General features: G+C 49.1%; 6 protein-coding genes across 6 annotated transcripts; 4 read left to right on the top strand and 2 right to left on the bottom strand.

Moving 5' to 3' along the window:
• Positions 1-1,041: 1,041 nt before the first annotated feature.
• On the top strand, positions 1,042-1,897 carry EI90DRAFT_3029794 (uncharacterized protein). The gene is made up of 2 exons (XM_039058163.1): positions 1,042-1,249; positions 1,314-1,897. The coding sequence occupies exon 2, from the start codon at positions 1,393-1,395 to the stop codon at positions 1,774-1,776; it is 384 nt and encodes a 127-aa protein (XP_038923110.1). The 5' UTR covers positions 1,042-1,249; positions 1,314-1,392; the 3' UTR covers positions 1,777-1,897.
• Positions 1,898-1,954: 57 nt separating this feature from the next.
• On the bottom strand, positions 1,955-2,637 carry EI90DRAFT_3029791 (uncharacterized protein; the record flags this gene model as incomplete). Its single annotated transcript, XM_039058162.1, has 3 exons — positions 2,532-2,637; positions 2,401-2,479; positions 1,955-2,336 (listed from the first exon to the last, which is right to left on the bottom strand). Coding segments are annotated over exons 1-3 (248 nt in total), but the record flags the coding sequence as incomplete, so codon positions are not given.
• A 28-nt stretch (positions 2,638-2,665) lies between these two features.
• On the top strand, positions 2,666-3,976 carry EI90DRAFT_2964431 (alpha-L RNA-binding motif-containing protein). The gene is made up of 3 exons (XM_039055486.1): positions 2,666-2,721; positions 2,780-3,266; positions 3,322-3,976. Exons 1-3 carry the CDS (start codon positions 2,674-2,676, stop codon positions 3,792-3,794), a joined length of 1,008 nt encoding a protein of 335 aa, XP_038923108.1. The 5' UTR covers positions 2,666-2,673; the 3' UTR covers positions 3,795-3,976.
• On the bottom strand, positions 3,807-6,131 carry EI90DRAFT_3029786 (uncharacterized protein). Its single transcript, XM_039058161.1, has 15 exons — positions 6,090-6,131; positions 5,943-6,038; positions 5,793-5,892; positions 5,565-5,692; positions 5,476-5,510; positions 5,321-5,422; positions 4,934-5,267; positions 4,859-4,879; positions 4,763-4,809; positions 4,658-4,710; positions 4,530-4,587; positions 4,392-4,470; positions 4,286-4,331; positions 4,080-4,230; positions 3,807-4,013 (listed from the first exon to the last, which is right to left on the bottom strand). Exons 2-15 carry the CDS (start codon positions 5,959-5,961, stop codon positions 3,960-3,962), a joined length of 1,227 nt encoding a protein of 408 aa, XP_038923107.1. The 5' UTR covers positions 5,962-6,038; positions 6,090-6,131; the 3' UTR covers positions 3,807-3,959.
• Positions 6,132-6,561: 430 nt separating this feature from the next.
• On the top strand, positions 6,562-10,301 carry EI90DRAFT_3029785 (uncharacterized protein). Its single transcript, XM_039058160.1, has 14 exons — positions 6,562-6,704; positions 6,773-6,865; positions 6,927-6,992; positions 7,057-7,117; positions 7,169-7,299; positions 7,352-7,646; positions 7,702-8,047; positions 8,102-8,320; positions 8,378-8,679; positions 8,733-8,848; positions 8,901-9,041; positions 9,094-9,161; positions 9,219-9,365; positions 9,423-10,301. The coding sequence occupies exons 1-14, from the start codon at positions 6,699-6,701 to the stop codon at positions 10,135-10,137; spliced, it is 2,706 nt and encodes a 901-aa protein (XP_038923106.1). The 5' UTR covers positions 6,562-6,698; the 3' UTR covers positions 10,138-10,301.
• An 823-nt stretch (positions 10,302-11,124) lies between these two features.
• On the top strand, positions 11,125-13,498 carry EI90DRAFT_773222 (uncharacterized protein). Its single transcript, XM_039068021.1, has 16 exons — positions 11,125-11,204; positions 11,264-11,414; positions 11,498-11,553; positions 11,626-11,659; positions 11,717-11,816; positions 11,881-11,974; positions 12,050-12,068; positions 12,155-12,304; positions 12,367-12,437; positions 12,505-12,535; positions 12,593-12,652; positions 12,705-12,799; positions 12,853-12,863; positions 12,919-12,977; positions 13,029-13,334; positions 13,391-13,498. The coding sequence occupies exons 2-16, from the start codon at positions 11,361-11,363 to the stop codon at positions 13,406-13,408; spliced, it is 1,158 nt and encodes a 385-aa protein (XP_038923105.1). The 5' UTR covers positions 11,125-11,204; positions 11,264-11,360; the 3' UTR covers positions 13,409-13,498.
• The last annotated feature ends 5,232 nt before the right edge of the window (positions 13,499-18,730 follow it).

Raw genomic sequence — 18,730 nt, 5'->3', positions numbered from 1 at the left:
TGGCAATAATAGTCATCAAACGCATTCAATCAGGGTCGAAAAATTTACAAGACCCGCTACAGAGTAGCGGGAATAATCTCTCTCTACTCGCTTCGCTCATGCTCAAGCGGAGAAATTTTGGGGTTCCCTCTGTGGCTTAACGGAGCGCTGCATTCTCTAATGGTCAGATTATTCGAGGGACTTGGGTTCTGCAGTGCAATCGAAACGTGCTGGGCGAATTCGGCCTCTTCGGCATCATTACGATGGTGGAGGTGACCACGTATGCGTACGGCCCCCTTTAACGTGCGGCATGAGCAGGGGTGCGATCTGTTTTATATTTGTCGCTATGGCCCAACTCACCTTAATCTTACCTTAGCGCGCAGAGGTAAATGCCACTCTCAGAAGACGTCATTGAAATCTCAAGGAATTGAATCCGGTTGGGCTTATCTCGGTGACCAGAACCGTCAGTACGTCGCATTCTCCACCCAATGTTTATGGAAAAAGCCATGCCGCTCCCACCAAGGGGGGGAGGGGGGCCGAAAGAATTTCTGTGGCGTTGGGTAGCGCTGAGCAGTTGATCTCTCGCGCCTCTGCTCCTCCCCCGTACCTCTGCATCAATTCGTTTTGCTTCGATTTGAGGTGACGTCGCGCCAGGTGGCTCTGCATCGAACAACGAGAGCAGTCTTCCTTTGGTGTCATCAGAGCCCCAATGGGACCCTGAGTCTCGTTATCGCCCACTCTTTTCCCCTCCTTGACCGGAGTATTTTATACAAACATGGGGTGCAGCATCCGAATGTACGGACAGTTCTCGTCGTTTAAATACCAACCGTATTAATTTTCTCAGATTTTGATGACGTCAACATGCTTAAACACGACCTTTGCAGTGTAGTGGAGGTCCAAACTCGGACCGTCAGCCGGTTCAGATATCCAAATGCAATTGGTAGTTTGACGCATTTACCTCTGAGTTCTAATCACGCAGCTGGTCGCTGTGCGATCATCTGTAGAATAATATACCGGCTGGACGTTACCCTCACTGCCGTTTACAATAACACCATGCGGGGAGGTAGAGGCAAGCCACCGATGGTGTAACTGGTCTGGGACTCCGAGGTGAGATTTAAAAGCTCATCATTTCATATCTCTTGCATACCAGGTAGTACAGTTGTTGGACCTCTGGGTTGTCCAATAGCGCGAACATTGTGTAATTGAGGACGTTCCCCGTGATGGACTGGAATTGTTGTTCAAGGAAAGGGTGGCGGTGATCCCTTCAATTGTGAGCATCTGATTTCTACTTTCGTGCTGTTCCTCAGCTCACTTCTTGCCTTCCGATGATGTAGCACGCGCGCTCGCAATACGGGGAGAAGAGAAATTCAACTGCATTGGTCTGCGTTTCAGGTTGTCGGTCAAACCAACGTCATGCGTCATGCACGAACGTCGCGTCCTCTAGCAAGAAACGCATTGCGGAAGAAGAGTTACCGGGCCCGCTTGCGAAGCGAGGTCCGTTCTTCACCCGCAGTGAGGACCAGCCTCCTGTCAGCAGAGTCCCGCTCCAATCAACCTATCTCGGGCGTTCTCCGTAAGGGCAGAGATGTTGCGCATGCCGGAGGTATCCTGGTCGACCTCGACAAAGGTTCGCTGACCGTTGGTGATGAACGCGTTTCAGTGGGTGACGACAAAGGAACATTGACCGATGGCAATGAGATTATGTACGTTTCCGACTTCCGTGGTGCACGCGCCCTGGCCGACAATGCGGACTCATGCAGGCATTCCATCGCACCTGCTGACTCCCAAGGTTGGTGATCAGTGTTGGCAGGGGCTGTAGGCTTGTTGACAACATTTTATCTTCTCTTTCTGTGTTGCGTGCACCCTCCCTCAAATATGTTCAATGTACTGCTCAATTTGCGGCAATGTGTGGGCGACCCTGCTACCCGTTCTGAAATGTATCTTGTTGCCGCCAGCGACTCCCTGTGCTCTGACTTGCGTGGAAAATACTTTTATTTTTTTTGTTTTTTTTTTTTACAGTTGGCAACCACATAGTGTGAGCAGAGATCCAGAATAGGAGGTTCTTCTTTTCAAATGCAGTCTTTGCCTTATTACTCGCCCATACCGTATTTGACTTGAAACAAAGGGGGAAGCATAAATAGATAATAGGCCATTTCAGTCAGCAAGAAATCTGAGGAAACACCTTAGTGTTGGATGTGGAATTGGCCTGCCCATGACATAATGAAGCAGGGGGAATTACAATGTGTCATCTCCGGAGAGATAGAAGGAAGCACGAGAACGAAGGAATTGGAGATGTTGTGGGAGATACAGGCATATTCCCGTGAAGAGCAATGCAGTAGTAAAGATGATCACAATCACTGCGAAATGAGAGAGCCGCCTGAGTCTGAATTCAACGGAAAATTTCCCGGAAAATCGACTTACGAACGAGCAATTTCTCCCATGGCTCCAACATAGAGAGCACGAAGGTTGTCTCAAACCAAATGCGTCTGCGAAAAATGAACTACGAGAAAGTTATCTGAGTCCGTGTATGCAGCACCAAGAATGTTACGCACCTCTCTGAATGGACCTCTCTCCTTTACATACCGAGTATCCGTGGGCCTTTTTGACATATTGAACTTCACGATTGACTGCTTGGGATTTGTTTCCGCTCCTTTAGCGCTGACCTTTTTCTCACACTGGCAAGTGTCTAAAACCATGCGCAAAGCTCAGCCTTTCAATGTGTTACATTCGCTGCCGCGGATGGTATGCTATTCTTCGATGCTATCTTCCCTAAAGCTGTGCCGACGTTTGCATTTGACAGTCTTGGCGTCCGCTGAATTTGTACAACCTTTGGCGGAGATCATTGGGCCCGGTGGCCAATGAAACCAACTTCACGCGCTCTTCTATGACACTATTCCAGCAACGATGGCGAAGCAAACGTCTTGTGAGAGGGTATCATGGTGATTATATTCCCGAGAAAAAATTCAAACGATGGTGGCTACCTACACGCCTACCCGATGTTCGTGTCCGGAAGACGAATTTGGGTAAAGAGCAAGAGGGTCAATTCCTCCAGACTGCTTGGGAGCTGGGGAAGTGGTCGGGTCGTTCGAAGGAAGCGGATGCAATGACAAGAAAGGCTCAGGCCGCTGGCGAGCTTGCAGCGAAGACACCGTTAGGAAGCCTGATGTTTATGGAGGTGGAAAGGCGGCTGGATACGTTTATATTCCGGTGTTGTTTCGCACCTAGCGTGTATCAGGCTAGACAGATGGTGATTTGCGGGAAAGTGCAGCTTAATGGACGCGTGGTGTGTAACCAGTGTACACTCCTACTGGCTTATTTCATTGATGTCATCCCCTTTAGGAGCGGAATGCGAATGCAGGCTAGATCCAGGTGATATGGTGACTGTTGATCCGAAAGCCATGACGATTCTAAGGCGAAAACCTACATCCACACCCGACCCTGAACCGTCCGAGAAATCAGACGAGAAATCGCTGGTCTCCGATGGACTGGAAAATTCACAAGATTCTCCCAAAAAGAATTCTGAGAAACCTTTCGCTTCATCACAATCTCTCGCTGATAGTTTTAAATTTCCCGATTATTCTGCCCCTTTCCTTTTCCTCCCCGCCTACATAGAATCAAACCCACTAACATGTTCTGCTGTGTATCTTCGGCATCCTACTGCGCGCCCAGGGTACTCTGAGATACCGACGCCGTATGATGCTGATGGTGATGTGATGAGGTTTGCATGGGAGTGGTACTCGAAGGTGAGACCACGGACGCACAGAGGGAAATTTTCAAAATGGAAAAATCCCTCAGGGGAGAACGTCAAGCTGTAGATGGCAGAAAGCAATTATGTATACGTTCTCCAGTCATTCACGTCATTGATATGATCCTTATTTCTCCACCAGCCACCTTCGCGGCAAGGCCGCAAACAGGACATGGGTACTATACAGTAAGTGTATATAGTGCAGCAACGTAGATAATGCGCATGAGGCCAATTATCATGAATCCAGAATCCTTTGCACCAATTGTGGAAGGCCCAACGAGACTTCGATCTAAGCACATTAAATGCGGATCCCAGAATCAGAGTGCGCCAAGGGATTCGGGGGGCCATGACGAACCTCTTCCTTGGCCCTCATACTTTCTTGGCCACCCTCGCTCTCGAACAGAGCGTCCATCTCCTCGAGTGAAATTCCCCTTGTCTCTGGAACAACATACAGTGACCAGAAGAACGCAGCCGCGCAACTGAAAGTGAATAGAAGAAATGTGGCCCTGAAATGTCCATCCATCAGTGAGGAAGAGCAGCTTGGATATTCAGCCGGCTTACACGGGAGAGGCTGAGATAAGAGCAGGGCATATGAGTCCTATGATGACTTGAATCAAAGAATGTGAGCTCGGAGACAGCTCGATAATGGAATGGCGTAGTTGCTCACAATTGTTAAGCCAATTGGATGCGGTTGACAGGCCCACGCCGTGACTACGGACTGTGAGGGGGAAGATCTCGTTTGGCAACTTCACAACGAGTCAAAATCAGGGCGCAGTCTACTCTGCATAAGGAGAGGACAACTTACCACCCAACCGATGGGACCGAAACTCATTCCATAACCAAAGACATATACATATATCATTCTAGAGAGAGAACTCTACGATTCAGATTGTTATTGAACCAAGTGGCTCCCTTCGTAACCACTTACGCCACGGCGGTCCAGCAAGACTCTGATGTGAACGCCAGTCACTGCTCCCACACCAGACCTAGTTGGATGGCTATAAACCATGCCAGAGAGAATACGATAGTGCGACGTACCAGTCCTGCTATCAGTCCATGAGCAGCCGCCATGATCAACGAACCGGCTACCTTACAGTGAGTTCATTAAACTTTAGAGTCCGGCTCGGGTCATACCCATTAAAAGTGGTCTTCGGCCTATGACAGCAGTGAGTGGACTTGCACCAATTCCTCATTGTCTGAAGTACCCACCCAAGCGATCAATAAAAATGATCGCAGGAGTGACGGCCGCGAGCTGCATAATGCTAGCGAAACCTGATGAGACAAGGATGATGGTGTCACCTGTGACTCCCAGGCTAACCATGAGACGTGGACCAAAATACAGAACAGCATTGATGCCAGAGAACTGTTGAAAAAACATGATAGTAATACCAAGAAGTGTTTGTCTGCGGAAACGGGGCTCGAAGAGTCTGAGCCAGGGGTATAACGTTTCATTTATGAAGCCTTGTTCAGATACGCGATATGCGTCTTGATCTAGGCCTTGCTTATTGAGAGTTGTTTCCACTCGCATCTCCAGTAGCTCGATCTAAACGGATGCGTGAGACTTGAGACAGTGGAGGCGATCTTGACAGCCCGTACTTGAATGAGCTCCTCGACGTCTTGGTTCGATGCATTACGAAGCTTACGAAGCACCCTGGCAGCTTCATTATCAGCTCCGGAGGCGATGAGATAACGAGGGGACTCGGGAAGGACCAAAGTCCTGCTGCTAGCATGGCTCCAGGGATGAGCTGCACTACGAGGGGTAGCCTCCATGACCAAGATCCAGGGACTTCAACGATTGAGGTAGGGCGAGAGTTCGTCTATAGGAAAATACCTGACTTACTCGTTCTTGTTATGAAACCAAACCAAAAGCCAAAGACGACACCAAGAACAATAGAGAACTGCTCAATTGACAGAATTGTGCCGCGAGTTTCCGGTGGGCTGGCGCCAATTAGCCGATGTATACTCAGACTTGATAAATGCTTTACCTTATCTCAGACATGTATAATGGGCAAAGAGTGCTAAGGGGAGTTTGAATGAGTTTGATGGCATACGAACCCATCATGGTCACCTTAAACTCCCAATGCCAATTCCTCCCACGAATCGGCCTAAGCCAAGAACGGACAGACTTGGGGCCACTGTCTGAATGAAAGAGCCTACGCAGAAGACGACTGATGATGGTCAAAATTAAATGAAGAGCGGGAGCTTTGAGGCGACGAACCACATGCAAAACTGATCATCTGTCGCCGTGGAGAGTTTTCTGCCTTTGACCCAGCGACTAATGCTCCTGCTAAAGCTCCAAACTCAAGGAGGGCAGCTGCGTGGCGTGGAGTTCATTTGGGTTGCCGACAAAGGGCATGTCACGTACTCAGGAGGCCTTCTTGGTACGGCGAAGCAGAGAATCGATTTCCGAAATCTTTCATGACAAGGACGTTTGCAATCACTCCTTGATCGTAGCCAAAGCTTTTCATTGAGAAAAGTGATGAGAAAAGGATGATACATGAGCAGTTCCAATCCGACACATACGTCAATCCACCAACAGAAGCAAAGAATGCGCAAGCAAAGACATATCTGTTCTGCGAAAGACCTAGCAAACCAGGGACACCGTATGCATAAGAAGGTTTTCCCCCGCTGGTGGTGAAAAACCCGCCGTCCGGAAAATGTTTGAGGTTGACAGGTGCATTCTGGTCGCTTGCTGGCAATGGGATGTATGACTAACGCAAAAAAGCTCCCCATAAGACCAAAACACTCCCAGTGACAGCAGCACTAACCATGGGTCTAGGATCCCTATGCAAACCACATTGACGTCTGAAGCGCCGGCAAATTCCCTCGGTTGATTCCGACGCGTCAAGCTCATCCTGGGACACATTGAGACGCCAGCCACTTCGGTCTCAATATCTTAGGTGGCAAGGAAGGCTCTCCTTACTGTTTTGAGTTACGCTAGGGTCTCGCTGCCCGTCCGCATAGGAGACGCGGCATGAAGGCATGTCGCAGGCCGTATAAAGGCTAAATTCATTGTCCTGATCCCTTGTCGCCAATCCTGCACTATAGCACCTCCTCAACTCAATCGAGAGTGGTGGAATTGATGTATCGAATGTGAATGTTGATATCAGGCAACTGCTGACGGAAGCTCGTGACTTGAAGGTGTGCAATTTTCCGTCGTTCCGAGCTTGTGCCACTTACCGTCGAACGGCTTGATACCCAGCATGCGAGATCTACCGAAGGGTTTTACGAGGCCTTGGAGAAGATTCTGTCGGAACTGCGAAATAGCGTTCGTGCCTTGATCTATACACCTAATATTCGTGCAGCATTGATTCGACCCGACGCCACTGCAGGAACATGCTTACCCTTTCCTGAAACCGGTGCGGCGTAGCGAGGCACCAAATTATGATCTAGGTGTGCTTCCCAGGCTCTCGTCCTTTCGCTCCTTTGAACTCCTTACCGTAGTCATCAAGCATCCCATGGATCTTGGAACAATGACGAAGAAAGTGAAGACGCACGTGTACAAGACTCAACGGGAATTTGTCGACGATCTCAACCTAATATGGGACAACTGTCTAAAGTACAACACCGATCCGGTAGGTGGAATGATTCACGATGTCGAGCTTATCTCAATCAACCCCCCTTCAGGCTCACCCTCTGCGAAGGTCAACTGTCTTCATGCGCAAGAAGGCGGATCAGGCGGTGGAGAGGATTCTGGGTAATGCAGATCGAATTCCGAACCTGATCTTGCCAACCAGCAATGGTATATCATCCCAACAACCTACTGGCCGAGTTGGTGGAGTCACTGGGAAAGACCGTCGCCTGAGCCATGACCATTCACTGAAAAGCAAATTCAAGACTGCTAACGGGAGGGCTCCTAAACTCCCTAACGGTATGATCTACCCCAGATCTGCTGGCCACACACCAACTCTCAATGGCGCGCGTAAGCTATGGCCCCAACAATCGTCGGCTTGGCACATGCTTACACATTTTTCTAGAGCGAGGAGATGGCCGTTTGTCCGCATCGCTCGCTAAGTCGAAGCAGAACAGAGCTGCGCGGTCCCCTGAATCGTTCCCTGATACTCCCGCTATCATCCGTACCCCCCAAAACATGCAGCAGTGTTGGGATCTCGATCATGACATGCAGAAGTACTTAGACTCTGCAGGAGCTGGCCCCTCTAAGCCATCCCCTTTTTCAAATACTCGTGTTGGATTTCTGCCGGATGATGGTTCGAATAACCTACGTAGAAAGTTCCACACCATCCTGCATGATGAAGAGTCTCCACAGAGTTTTCTGGCACGGGAGTACCAGAGCAACCTCACTTTTGATAAGGGATTAGACCCGTGAGTTGTCATTGCCCTTAGTATTGGGACCCCAGATTGAAGCCGCGATTGCAGAGACAGTAGTAGCTCCAACCGACCACTCAAACGACTGAAAACAAGTTTCGACAGCCCCGCTTCACGGGCAGCCATTGCAAGAGACAGTCAATATGTTGGGATGTGGTGGGGATCTGTGTGGTCAGATGCCCTTGCACCTGGCGGTATTCCGAGATTGATTCTGCCAGAAGATGATTCTGGGTCCGCTGTGTTTGGCAGAAAAACGCTCAAACGGAAGAGGTGCGCCAAACATCCAATGCCCAAATAGGACTCCCCTCACTGAGTTATACCAAATAGATCTGACAAGATTAGTATTCGTCCGAGCACTTCTACGGGAATGAAGGGAATTATGTATAAAAATATTGATACCCTACGTCATATTCGTCGGACACATTCAGCCCTTTTAGCAAGCATACCTTCGTCATCTGCGGGTTCAGATCCACCCGAACGTTTCCCCCCCGCTCCTAGAATGCCCGAGGCCCCGCCTGCTGCCCCTCCAGACGTTCCCGGACCTATCCCTCTCGAGGACGGAGCACAATTGGCTGGGCATATGTTGAAGCGTAATTGTGCTCAGCTCCTGGAGCACTCCGGTTTTGAAGGTACGACGAGAGACGCTCCCAGTCATTGCTTCTACTCATCATAGCTCATACAGGAAGCGGAAAAGTACCACTGGGTGTACTCACTGATATAGGGGCAGAATTCATGATGAACATGGGCAGGACTCTGAAATTTCTTTCCGAGCAGCATTCGGATACAATGTCATCTGAGGTGTGTGGTTTCCCTCCCGGAGCCAGTTTCTCTGTGTTGATACCCCTCGCAGGAAATAATACTCCACACACTATTTGAGTCCGGTATTGCCCGTGTCCAAGATCTTGAAAGTTACATTCGGGACGACGTTGAGCGATACGGGGGTCGACTTGCCGAGCTTGATCGCAAATTGGATGTTGCATATAACGAATTGGTCAGTGTCTGGCTCCTGAGGCGAACCTGGAAATTGAAGTTAGGATTTCTAGCTTGAGTCTGAACCTATCCTCGAGGACGATGACGGTTTGTTCGCTGAGGATGGGGATGCCCTCATGACGTACGCCATTTCATTGGAAATGTAGCTTCAGTGCATGGCTGACGTGTCATTTCGCAGCGGTGATTTCTCTGCTGCGCTGGGAGAAGACTTCTTCGGTTTTAGAGAATTGGGCCTCGACAAAGAATTCGGTCTTTCATCAATGTCTATTCCCCCACGTTTGTTTCATGGTCATGGGAAAAGGAAAGATCCTCGTGCCCAGGAAGGGTAAGTCTGCTTGAGTTGTTGTCAAGTGGCGACCCCAATTCTGACATCTTCCCATAGCGCAAACAAAGAGCCCCCCTTACGATTCCCTCCTCCTCAGCCTTTCGTACCTCTCACCTCAAACAAACTTGGGAAACAGATCGGCCTTCTGCGGCCGTTTTATCAAACCAAGTTCGAGAAAGTCCGAGATTCTGTTCCATCACATAAATCAACCCAACCTGCACCGCCCCTGCCTCCTTCTACTGGACAGCTACTGTTGGGTCCCGAACCTCACTCTTCTATGTTATCGATAGACGACCCATCTGCGCCTGTGCTCGAGCTACCAGATGAGGCGCCCAACCAGCTCAAGTCTAAGATGGGTCCACTTGGGCAGATTTCCTTATCCTCAAGTCCGACATCAAAGAAGAAACCCAAAGCTTCCTCGTCCAACGCCCCTCCACCATCGAATACCATAACGAATGTCATACCAGTCCATTCTCCCGTCAAGAACGAACCACCCCCATCTACCCCAGCTTTCACTACGTTCCAACTCGAAAACCGCCCTGTTCCCGCGTCATCAGGCCTTTTACCAAATGGAAATCTCCCTGCGTCCATAGATGTTAATGGAATTGCGAAAGCAAACACTTCCACAGTTCCACACCCACCACACCCTCCTTCAACTTCAAAGAAGAAGAAGACAAAGAAGGATTCAAACCTACCACCTCCGCCTCCCCAACCCCCCAATCCTAATCCACCCGCTCCGTTTCCCCCACAACCATCGTTAATGGTCTCATGATCTTCAAGCAAGTGTATACTAATATTCAGGCACACATCATTCCCCTTTCGTAGTTTTTTACCATCTGTCCTTTTTCCCTGTTTCTAGGTTTGGTATTTTTCTGTGGCATATATCCTTGCATTACTTACACTTTATATTATTGGTCTGTCTGTTCTGGTGTCGTACTCTCGCGGTGAAGCTGGTTTGCCTGACCGTAAAGATTGAATCAAGAACATCGTTGACCGCACACGTGAGCTACTAGTACTCCGCCAGTTCCCAGTACTACATGTATCTGTGCTTCGGATTGCATTTGCGTTAGTAAAATCTCAGCACTGTCAACTATGCAACGGATGCATCACACGGAGAGTACTCCTGAGAGTCTGAGACCGCCCCGATGGTATTTAGTGCTGAAGAAACACAGGACTCCTTAAGGCTGGATAAGGCAGGAGTTGCTGTTGACTAGTCGAACTGAGTAATATAAGCACACGGGGAGAATCGAAAGATTGCCATCGTTGTGCGTCTACGGAAAAATTACACGCTTCTTACATACTACACTGCCAGTAGGACAGGTAGGTAAGTCCGAATCGTTGGAAGATCGTTTGCAGCTAAGCGGGTTTGATCGTCGCAATCGAGAATGCGGCGGGTCCTGCCGACAAATGTTTGCGCAGCCACCGCAAAGAATGTGATGAAACCGACGGGCCAACAATCGAGGCTGGTAACCTACCACCCAACTCTCCTGTCCGCAACAAGGAAGAAAGCATAGGGCGGAAGTGGAGGTCAATGAAGGAGGTTGACCGAGAGGTTTCCCGGAAGAAAGAGACAGCTCCCATACTGACAGAAGCTCCTGTCTCGGTTCACTTTGCATTTGTCAAAGTCACGATTGGATCTCTGGGACACCACAGTCTTTTCGGAATCGAATCTTCCAACGTCTCCATGAGCTCCTTTTGGTAAAAGCGTTGGTTGGAACAGTAGCTACGAGGAAACCGAGGGATCACTCAAACCATCCACATTCCATTCGAGTTTTGTTATGGGGATAAGCCGCCGCGAATTCGGCTGCCTTACATCCAATTTTTGATCAGCATTTATTCGTTCGTATGAAACCCCTCCAAAAAGGCATAGAACTAACGAAACTTCTTTTAATGTTAAGCACTCCCTTTGCCCTATTTCCGCAATTGAAGCCTACCCATCACCCTTTCATCTTCCCCTCCCTTCGCTGGCTACCTTAGTGCCATCTCAAGTGTAGGATGACCCATATCTCCCCTCCTGTGTATACTGTCTGGTCAATCCTATCTGTGGCTGTAAGTGTTCACGCCCACGATTTACCCTGTGGATCCCTCAATATGATACTCGTTTTATTCTCTGTATTCCGCCCTCGGCGCAGCATCTTGGGTTCCTTATCTCCCACCTCTGGAAATTTGATCGATTCCGCTGCGTGAGGTACTCTACCGTTCATATGCCCTGCCCTGTCATGACTGCAATGAGGATATTGTTTCCCTCACTAAGATACAGCACAAATTCGGGCGCTTTTAAGCGTGTTATGACCGTACGTACCTTGGCAGCCAGCTATGATCCAATGAACGCTGATATATGAATATTCCAGTTCGCCTACCTGACCGCACTCCCACTTTGTTCCGCTTACAGTATCGGGATGATGGTATTGAAGTACAGAGAGGGATACATGGAGTTTCCTGGGTTTGGAGGTGAGCCCATGCCCCAATCCCACCTTCGCAGAGATCTGCGTCCGTCCGCTAATGAGCATTGCAGTTATTCCGAAGCCATATTTCTTTTGGACTGAGCAAGACATGAAGCTCCTCATTCCTCTCAACATGATCTTTGCGGTTGCGTGGGGTCTGGAAATGTGAGTGCAATCCAACACCGCTTATGCGGTCTCATTACCCGAATCAATATTAATTTACCCGCCATACAAATACAGTGTGTCGCATCTAGAAGAAGTATGTAAGGCCGACCCTGCAGCCCTGGGAGCGCATACTCTTTCCCCGGATGTGATTGTTCCTGACATCGTGCCTTGTGGTCGTAGCTTTGCTTTTGGTTGTTTCTCACGGTCATACGGCCGAGACACACCTCATGGCTCAAGTCCATTCAGTTCAAAATGTGGGCTCTTGGTTCTGTTGCGGGCATGGTGGGGATACCTTTGACTACCTGGTTGACGCGTAACGATCCTCTCAAGGTCACCGCACGATGATTGCCTCGCTGCGGCACTATTTAACTTAAGCCTCTTCTCTCTGGCAGTGCGAGGCATATATGTTCTTAGTTGGTAGTTCTGCAGACTTGCTTATCACTCTAGTCTCATTGAAAATTCTGTGCGTACACTTCATCGGAAGGAACCATTGTGAGGAGCACGGCCATTGATGTATTTTTTTCTTCTAGATGGGTCTTCCCGGGATTTGTTGATCGCGTCGTAAGCTGGTGCTCTTGTTAGATGATGACTCTGTTTCCTCAGTTTTTATGTCTGTAGAAATCCGCTGGGGGAGAGCCAGAGGTCGTCATCCGATTACTCACTTTCAGTGACCTGAATGTAGGTCCTCAATACGCCGCCTGCAGCTACACTTCACTAACCGCTTTCTAAGGTCACACGTATCGTATTCCGTTTCGCTTTCTGTGTCCCGGTCCTTATTCTTGCAATCGATGGGGTGAACCCGCATCCACACATCAATGAAAAGGCGTAAGTCCGATTGATTCCGCCAGCAAGCGAAGGTGCTGATGACTCACTTCTAGACTGTGGACAGGTAAATACAAGCTAATGGATCGCGAGCTCTATTTATGAACCAAGTGCCCTAACAGACTTCTGCGCTACTCTTGCTGGAGTGGGCCTTGTCATTTCATCCGCTCACACACTCCTTGTAAGTTGGACGAACCTTTATGACACGTGACCGATACCTGTTCCCCATTAGATATTCTTCCCCCGGTCAGTGGAACGCCGAACTGGCTACTCTCATTCCCGCCGCACAATTGGAAGACCAGAGGGAATATCTCTCAAACCTCTTCCTGCGCATAACCCCCAAGCACCCGTCTCACAACAGCATCTTGTTAGCGCCGACGGCACCTCGCACAATCATCAGCCCTCCTATGTTGTCACTTCCCCACAATCCAAACCCCGAACACTTATCATTGAAGATGATGCAGAATATGATGCAGAAGAATACGAATCGTTCGTTATGGCCAGGTCCAGTAATAAGAGGACGGAGGTCTGGGAAATGGTGACACCTTCTCCACCTACACCATCTTTCCCCGGGATGTCAAATTCGGTGTACAGGCCAAGCATTGGTTTTGATCCAAACCCCCAAGGGGCCGGGCAGAGTCATCTTGCTCAATTGGGCACTGTCCCCAAAAGGCCGCCGAGGCGTGATCTGAACCCATTAGCGATGAACTATGTAAGCGGAGCTTTACGTCATGGAAGTTGTCCTGGCAATCGCTGACATTCGCGATCTCTGCTTTGCTGGGTTATCTGTAGTCGTCGCCCCTAGGTAAGTCCCTCCGTTCTTAGTGCCAATATCGCTTTCACCAACCGCACCAGATACCGACGGCGATGAGCTTCGTCCGACAAGACATTATCGTCCTCACAACCCCGTTTAATCATCATCGCACGAAACCGTATCACAACTATTTCTCGATCCTGCCACGTCTCCGCTCCCTGATTTCTTTAATCTGATACGGGTGCTGATTCTACCTCTACAATCTATTGCTTCGTCTCAAGATTTGACCCGTCATCCGTTCTACCCTCCTTTCCGCATTGTTTTTATTCATTGCATTTGATGTGTCCATTATTACAGCACTAACTTAGTGTGTATACGTACTAGGAATCATCGACCATCCAACAGAAATGGTGTTGGAGTCATGGCTAGAATCTAAACGTTTTCACAACAATGATCAAGCGAAAGAACTGCATTGCTCGAAGCACGAGAAGAACGTTCTTTACCATAAGGTGTGGCATCGCAAATCGACCCTGGTCAGTCTTAGACATGAGTGTAAGCCAGGGTCATCAATCATCAGTGTTATTGGAACGTAAATTTGGACGGTCAACTGTTTGTCCACCTATACTCACGCCGTAGTTTAGCCTGATATGTCAGGGTCGGGTGGGCGGCGTCCGGGCATCAATCGGTTGTTTATAGAGAAAACTGTTGCTCAGTCTTATAGCCCTGTCTTCGAAAGTACTTAACTGAATACCATGTTATTGAAGATACGAACTAGTCGCGAATTAGCGCTCAGTTCCAAAGATGCGAACTGTTGTTATCAATCATTACCTAGTCGCGAATTAGCGCTAGGAAATATATACAACGTTAGACAATGTTCCAAGTGATGAAAGGGAGTCTCACCTCAGTTCCAAAGATGTGAACTGAGGAGAGAGGAAAGAGAAAAATCGCGCGAGGTGGCTTTTAAGCCATCCTCGACTGCGTTCATCAACATGGATGCCAAGAGTAGAAGCATCGGGCAATCCTTCATGGAAATGCCCGTGCGCAAGAAGTATAGTCCGACGGACTCAATGGACGGTCCACAGCGCACCAAGAAAACAAGAATTTCAACACATGTCTCAAACACAACCGAGCACAGTGAAGGGGAGGTCGAGGTCAAAGAGTTGCGAACGATGCGGACTTGGTTCGGGGCGCAGGCGCAAGTGCAAGTGTACAATGTTAATGGTGCCGAGCCATTTAATTGTCGTGCTCATTGCATGGCAGGTTAATCAGAGATTTGTCAATGTTCCGCTAGATTCCCTGGGTCGTAGTTGGCTCAAAACAGACGGTTTTTGGATAGCATTGGATCTGCCTAGACAGATTGCTGGAGGGAGTGGGGGAGACAAAGACGAACAACTCCTGGAGGACTGAAACATCCCTTCACGATCCCCCCCTTCGTGGAAGTCAGACAGAACCTCAGCCCAGGAGAAACTTCAATCTGGAGGCGGGGATGGCTGCTTGATGCGCGGTAAGGTATTCGGGGATTTGGGCAGCCGGACTCCATGCACGATTTCCAAAGTATTCACTTTTAGGTACCAAAGCAGGTGCAGCAACAGAGCATTGAAAAGATTTTCAAGGCCTGAATTCGCTTTGTTTATAGCGCTAGTCTCGGACAGGAAGCATCTGCGTAAGAACGAAATTGTGCGTGACATTCCGTGCGCCAAATCCTGGAGTGGAAGAAACGCGCTGATAGGTTTGAAGCCAAGCAGTTCCGAACGTCTCTCTGCTTCACGACCGCATATGAAGGTGACGCAGATCTTCTAAGGGTTGTCATTGGTTTTTTGAAAGCTAGTTTCGGAGCGGTTTTGCATGCGCATAGCTCGCCCGAACTCGGTCTCTAATTCCTAATCCATGATGAACAAATCCAAGGCAACAGGCATCTATATAATGTCATTGCTTTACCTTTTGAGACTTCTGTGAGAACCGTCCATGCATTTCCTTCGGACCTTCGCAGGTGGATCAGGCACGAGAGTACAATTGGTGTCGTTTCTTTGCTTCACTCTGCTTCGGTTGAAAGTCGACTCTTCAAGTCTGTTCACTCTTGGGGTCGCGGTCGGCAGGACGCCTCAGAGATGTACTGGAAGCTTTCTATGCAGAAAAGTTCTGCTCGCTCGATGCCGGGGCGCGAGGGATTTGGCCTTCCAGAGGGCGCACCAGGTGGTTTTCTCGCATCTGTATGACAGGAATGGAACGGACCATAAGTAAACAACGACGGCGCCATGCATGTCTCCCTGAAAGACAATTGATTGTTGCACTCAACGCTAACTCGAAGGATCGTTCTCAAGGTACATTTCATACAGACTCCTTCCAGTCGCTCACATGATTTCTCGAGTTTAGCCGCAACTTACGTTGCCTCCGAAATCTGTCGAGCGACTGGTACAACTTGCAACACGTGATGTTCCACGCTAAGTTGTAATGAGTTGTACATAGGTTACGGAATATAATTTTTAGTATTTATGCATGCGGTCATTGTACCAACCCAACCGTGGAGACTAAGGAGCACACCTTGGATGTGCTCCTTAGTCTCCACGGGTTGGGTTGGGTACAATGACCGCATGCATAAATACTAAAATTATATTCCGTAACCTATGTACAACTCATTACAACTTAGCGTGGAACATCACGTGTTGCAAGTTGTACCAGTCGCTCGACAGATTCGGAGGCACGTAAGTTGCGGCTAAACCTCGGAGAATCATGTGAGCGACTGGGAAGGAGTCTGCATTTCATAGAGCGCAACAGAAGCAGTTGTGCTTTGCATTATATTAGAGAAGATACATATGCGTAGACAGAAAAAATGAACGGAAAAAGGTTAGACAATATATAAAAAGGTAGTAGCTGTCCATAGAGATCCCAATCTGATCGCAGGCTCGACTTGGCGTGAGGTACTCCCTTAGCGGATGATCGAAACATGTGTTCGACACGAAATAAGAAACTTGCGCGACGAGTTATTGTTTCGCAGATGCTGGTGCCGCGAACGAGTGTGAAGATTTCGAGATTTCGGTCCTCGGATTGGCTGGTATATCGGTGTAAAGAACACGGACATTATGGACGCGTTCATTGGCATCAGCTGGTTCCCATACGTGGGAGTAGGATCATTGCGGCCAAAATCAGCACTGAAAGGCTGTAGTCAAGCGTACAGGACGCGACTGGCACAGTGGCTTCTATATTGTGGGTACCGCACTCTCTGACCAGAGTGCGAGCATCCATCGTGATTCCAACACCTCAGAAGTAATGAGACCGCGACTTCCTTAAGCGACGCTCTTCGGGTATTCTCCCTTGGAATGATGTGATCACAGGAGTAGGTCGAGCGGGCAAAATCATCCCAAACTCTGGAAGTGCGGAATATGGGGGTGGAGGACTGGACGGTTCCACACTGGCCGAATCATCACCGTCGTTGTCCGAGTCGCTATCACATGTGGGTATGATTTTGATGGGAACAGGCGGTACTTTGCGTTTGCTAAACGAGGCAAAGAAACCACCCTTAGATTTCTCGTTTGAAGTCGACTTTTGGGTCTTGTTCGACGCGGATTTCGACTTGGGTGAGAAGAATATCGACCTCAGTTCGGAGTAAAGGTGGAAGGTCTCACTGGGAGTAGAACCCAGGAGGACAAGACCGTTGGCATTGGCTTTGGGGAATAGAGCGGCAGCCATGGAGATTGTGTTCTAAGGTGGAGTTGTTCAACACACGTTGTGGGGATAGTGAGGGAGGAGGCACGAAGAGCTGTTGCTCTGAAGAGGGGGGTTTTAGAGCGGTGCGGGATGAGTGCGGTCGTTATCAAGCGACTTTATACACATTACGCCTTCTGATGGAAATGTGAACTTGACATGCTAAGGATGGAAATTTCTCTCAAAGCCCTTCCCGAACCGGAAACCATGCCAAACAGAGACAGGCCCGGCAATCTCCGACACCTTGTTTACGACGACGTAGACGACGTTCTCAACGCTCTTCTCCTGCATGTCACGAAAGATGTTGCTTTTGAGCCTCTGTAACGTCTGCCGACCCACTTGCATTGCATCGTAATGGGCGCTGCCTGGTATCCCATCTAAAAATGGTAATTCCCTTTGTCTGTCTTTGGAATATCCTCTGTCCTCCTGCGCCTCGGTAGACGGCGACTGCGAAGCCCCCAACCATGCTCTTCGGTTGCTGTCCGACGGTCTCGACGCCGGAAGCCTTTGACTATATCGTACGACGCCACCGCCCGACATCCTTGACACAAAGGCATGACTGAGAGGAATTGCGAACCGGCGATTGCAACACATGGTTTCCTCTTAGGAAATCAGATCAGTTGGATTTCTGGCGTGATGATTGCCAATCGGAAATCACATTGGGACAGACTCCTGAAGGTTATGTGCTTCCTCCATTCCCTAGATACAAAAGACCGTGCGATTGAACGCGTTTCTAAATGTTTGAGCATTCCAGTTGCGCTGATTATCCACATTTCCAGCGATTTCTCTTCGCTACCTCTGTGTTGTTCGATAACTATGGGCGCGAGCGTGGAATGTACCATTGATTCCCCCCAGCAAGCCCGAGAACAGCATATTCGACGCATGATTTTTTAGGTTAGGTTTTTACAGTAACATTTCGAGTTTTCTGGTAACCCCCTCAATTTCCTCGAATAGAAACACCTTACCGTAGTCAATACAGGAGGCATCCCAGCTTTCGTTGGATGCTGTCAGCAATTAAAATTGCAGCACCTAGGCCAATATCACTCTCAATAAAGGCACTGCCAGATCTAAATATTGTACGGACGCGACCAACAATTGGCCTGGTCCCGAGTATGACACCCGGATGATGAACCGGTTTGCTTGTGGTCGACGAGATGACCGAAGTCAACGAGTTGGTTCGCGAAGACCCACCCGGCCGGTCCAAGCGAGTATATTGTGACAAAGGAAACGATCACTGAGCAGAATATGCGTAGAACTGGGGAATCGGGAACGGAGGACCGTCCTGGAGTCACCTCAGAGCCGGGACGTTCAACAATCCCCAGAAACGCAAGTGCTCCGAAACGTCTACAATGCAAATACTGAACGAGCCAGTCTTCAAACGAGGTGGTATGCCCGAATTTTCCCCCACACCTCTGGAAAGATATCCTCGCGAACCAACTCGTTGACTTCGGTCTTCTCGTCGACCACAAGCAAACGCA

Source organism: Cantharellus anzutake (genome assembly GCF_015039405.1).
Source record: "Cantharellus anzutake strain C23 chromosome Unknown EI90scaffold_2, whole genome shotgun sequence".
Lineage (NCBI taxonomy): Eukaryota > Fungi > Basidiomycota > Agaricomycetes > Cantharellales > Hydnaceae > Cantharellus > Cantharellus anzutake.
Note: the sequence above shows the minus strand (reverse complement) of the source record. Positions and strands in the feature narration are given on the sequence as shown.

Bases quoted from the DNA above. Each gene is read 5' to 3' on its own strand.
- EI90DRAFT_3029794 (XM_039058163.1), top strand. From the start codon at position 1,393: ATGCGTCATGCACGAACGTCGCGTCCTCTAGCAAGAAACGCATTGCGG.
- EI90DRAFT_2964431 (XM_039055486.1), top strand. From the start codon at position 2,674: ATGCGCAAAGCTCAGCCTTTCAATGTGTTACATTCGCTGCCGCGGATG. The intron at 2,722-2,779 runs GTATGCTATTCT...TGCATTTGACAG, and splicing joins TACATTCGCTGCCGCGGATG to TCTTGGCGTCCGCTGAATTT. The intron at 3,267-3,321 runs GTAACCAGTGTA...CCCCTTTAGGAG, and splicing joins GCTTAATGGACGCGTGGTGT to CGGAATGCGAATGCAGGCTA.
- EI90DRAFT_3029786 (XM_039058161.1), bottom strand. The intron at 5,511-5,564 runs GTAAGTCAGGTA...CAATCGTTGAAG, and splicing joins TGGTTTCATAACAAGAACGA to TCCCTGGATCTTGGTCATGG. The intron at 4,810-4,858 runs GTATGACCCGAG...ACTGTAAGGTAG, and splicing joins CCGAAGACCACTTTTAATGG to CCGGTTCGTTGATCATGGCG.
- EI90DRAFT_3029785 (XM_039058160.1), top strand. The intron at 7,647-7,701 runs GTAAGCTATGGC...ACATTTTTCTAG, and splicing joins ACCAACTCTCAATGGCGCGC to AGCGAGGAGATGGCCGTTTG. The intron at 9,162-9,218 runs GTACGCCATTTC...GTCATTTCGCAG, and splicing joins GATGGGGATGCCCTCATGAC to CGGTGATTTCTCTGCTGCGC.
- EI90DRAFT_773222 (XM_039068021.1), top strand. From the start codon at position 11,361: ATGACCCATATCTCCCCTCCTGTGTATACTGTCTGGTCAATCCTATCT. The intron at 12,653-12,704 runs GTAGGTCCTCAA...CCGCTTTCTAAG, and splicing joins TCACTTTCAGTGACCTGAAT to GTCACACGTATCGTATTCCG. The intron at 12,978-13,028 runs GTAAGTTGGACG...GTTCCCCATTAG, and splicing joins CATCCGCTCACACACTCCTT to ATATTCTTCCCCCGGTCAGT.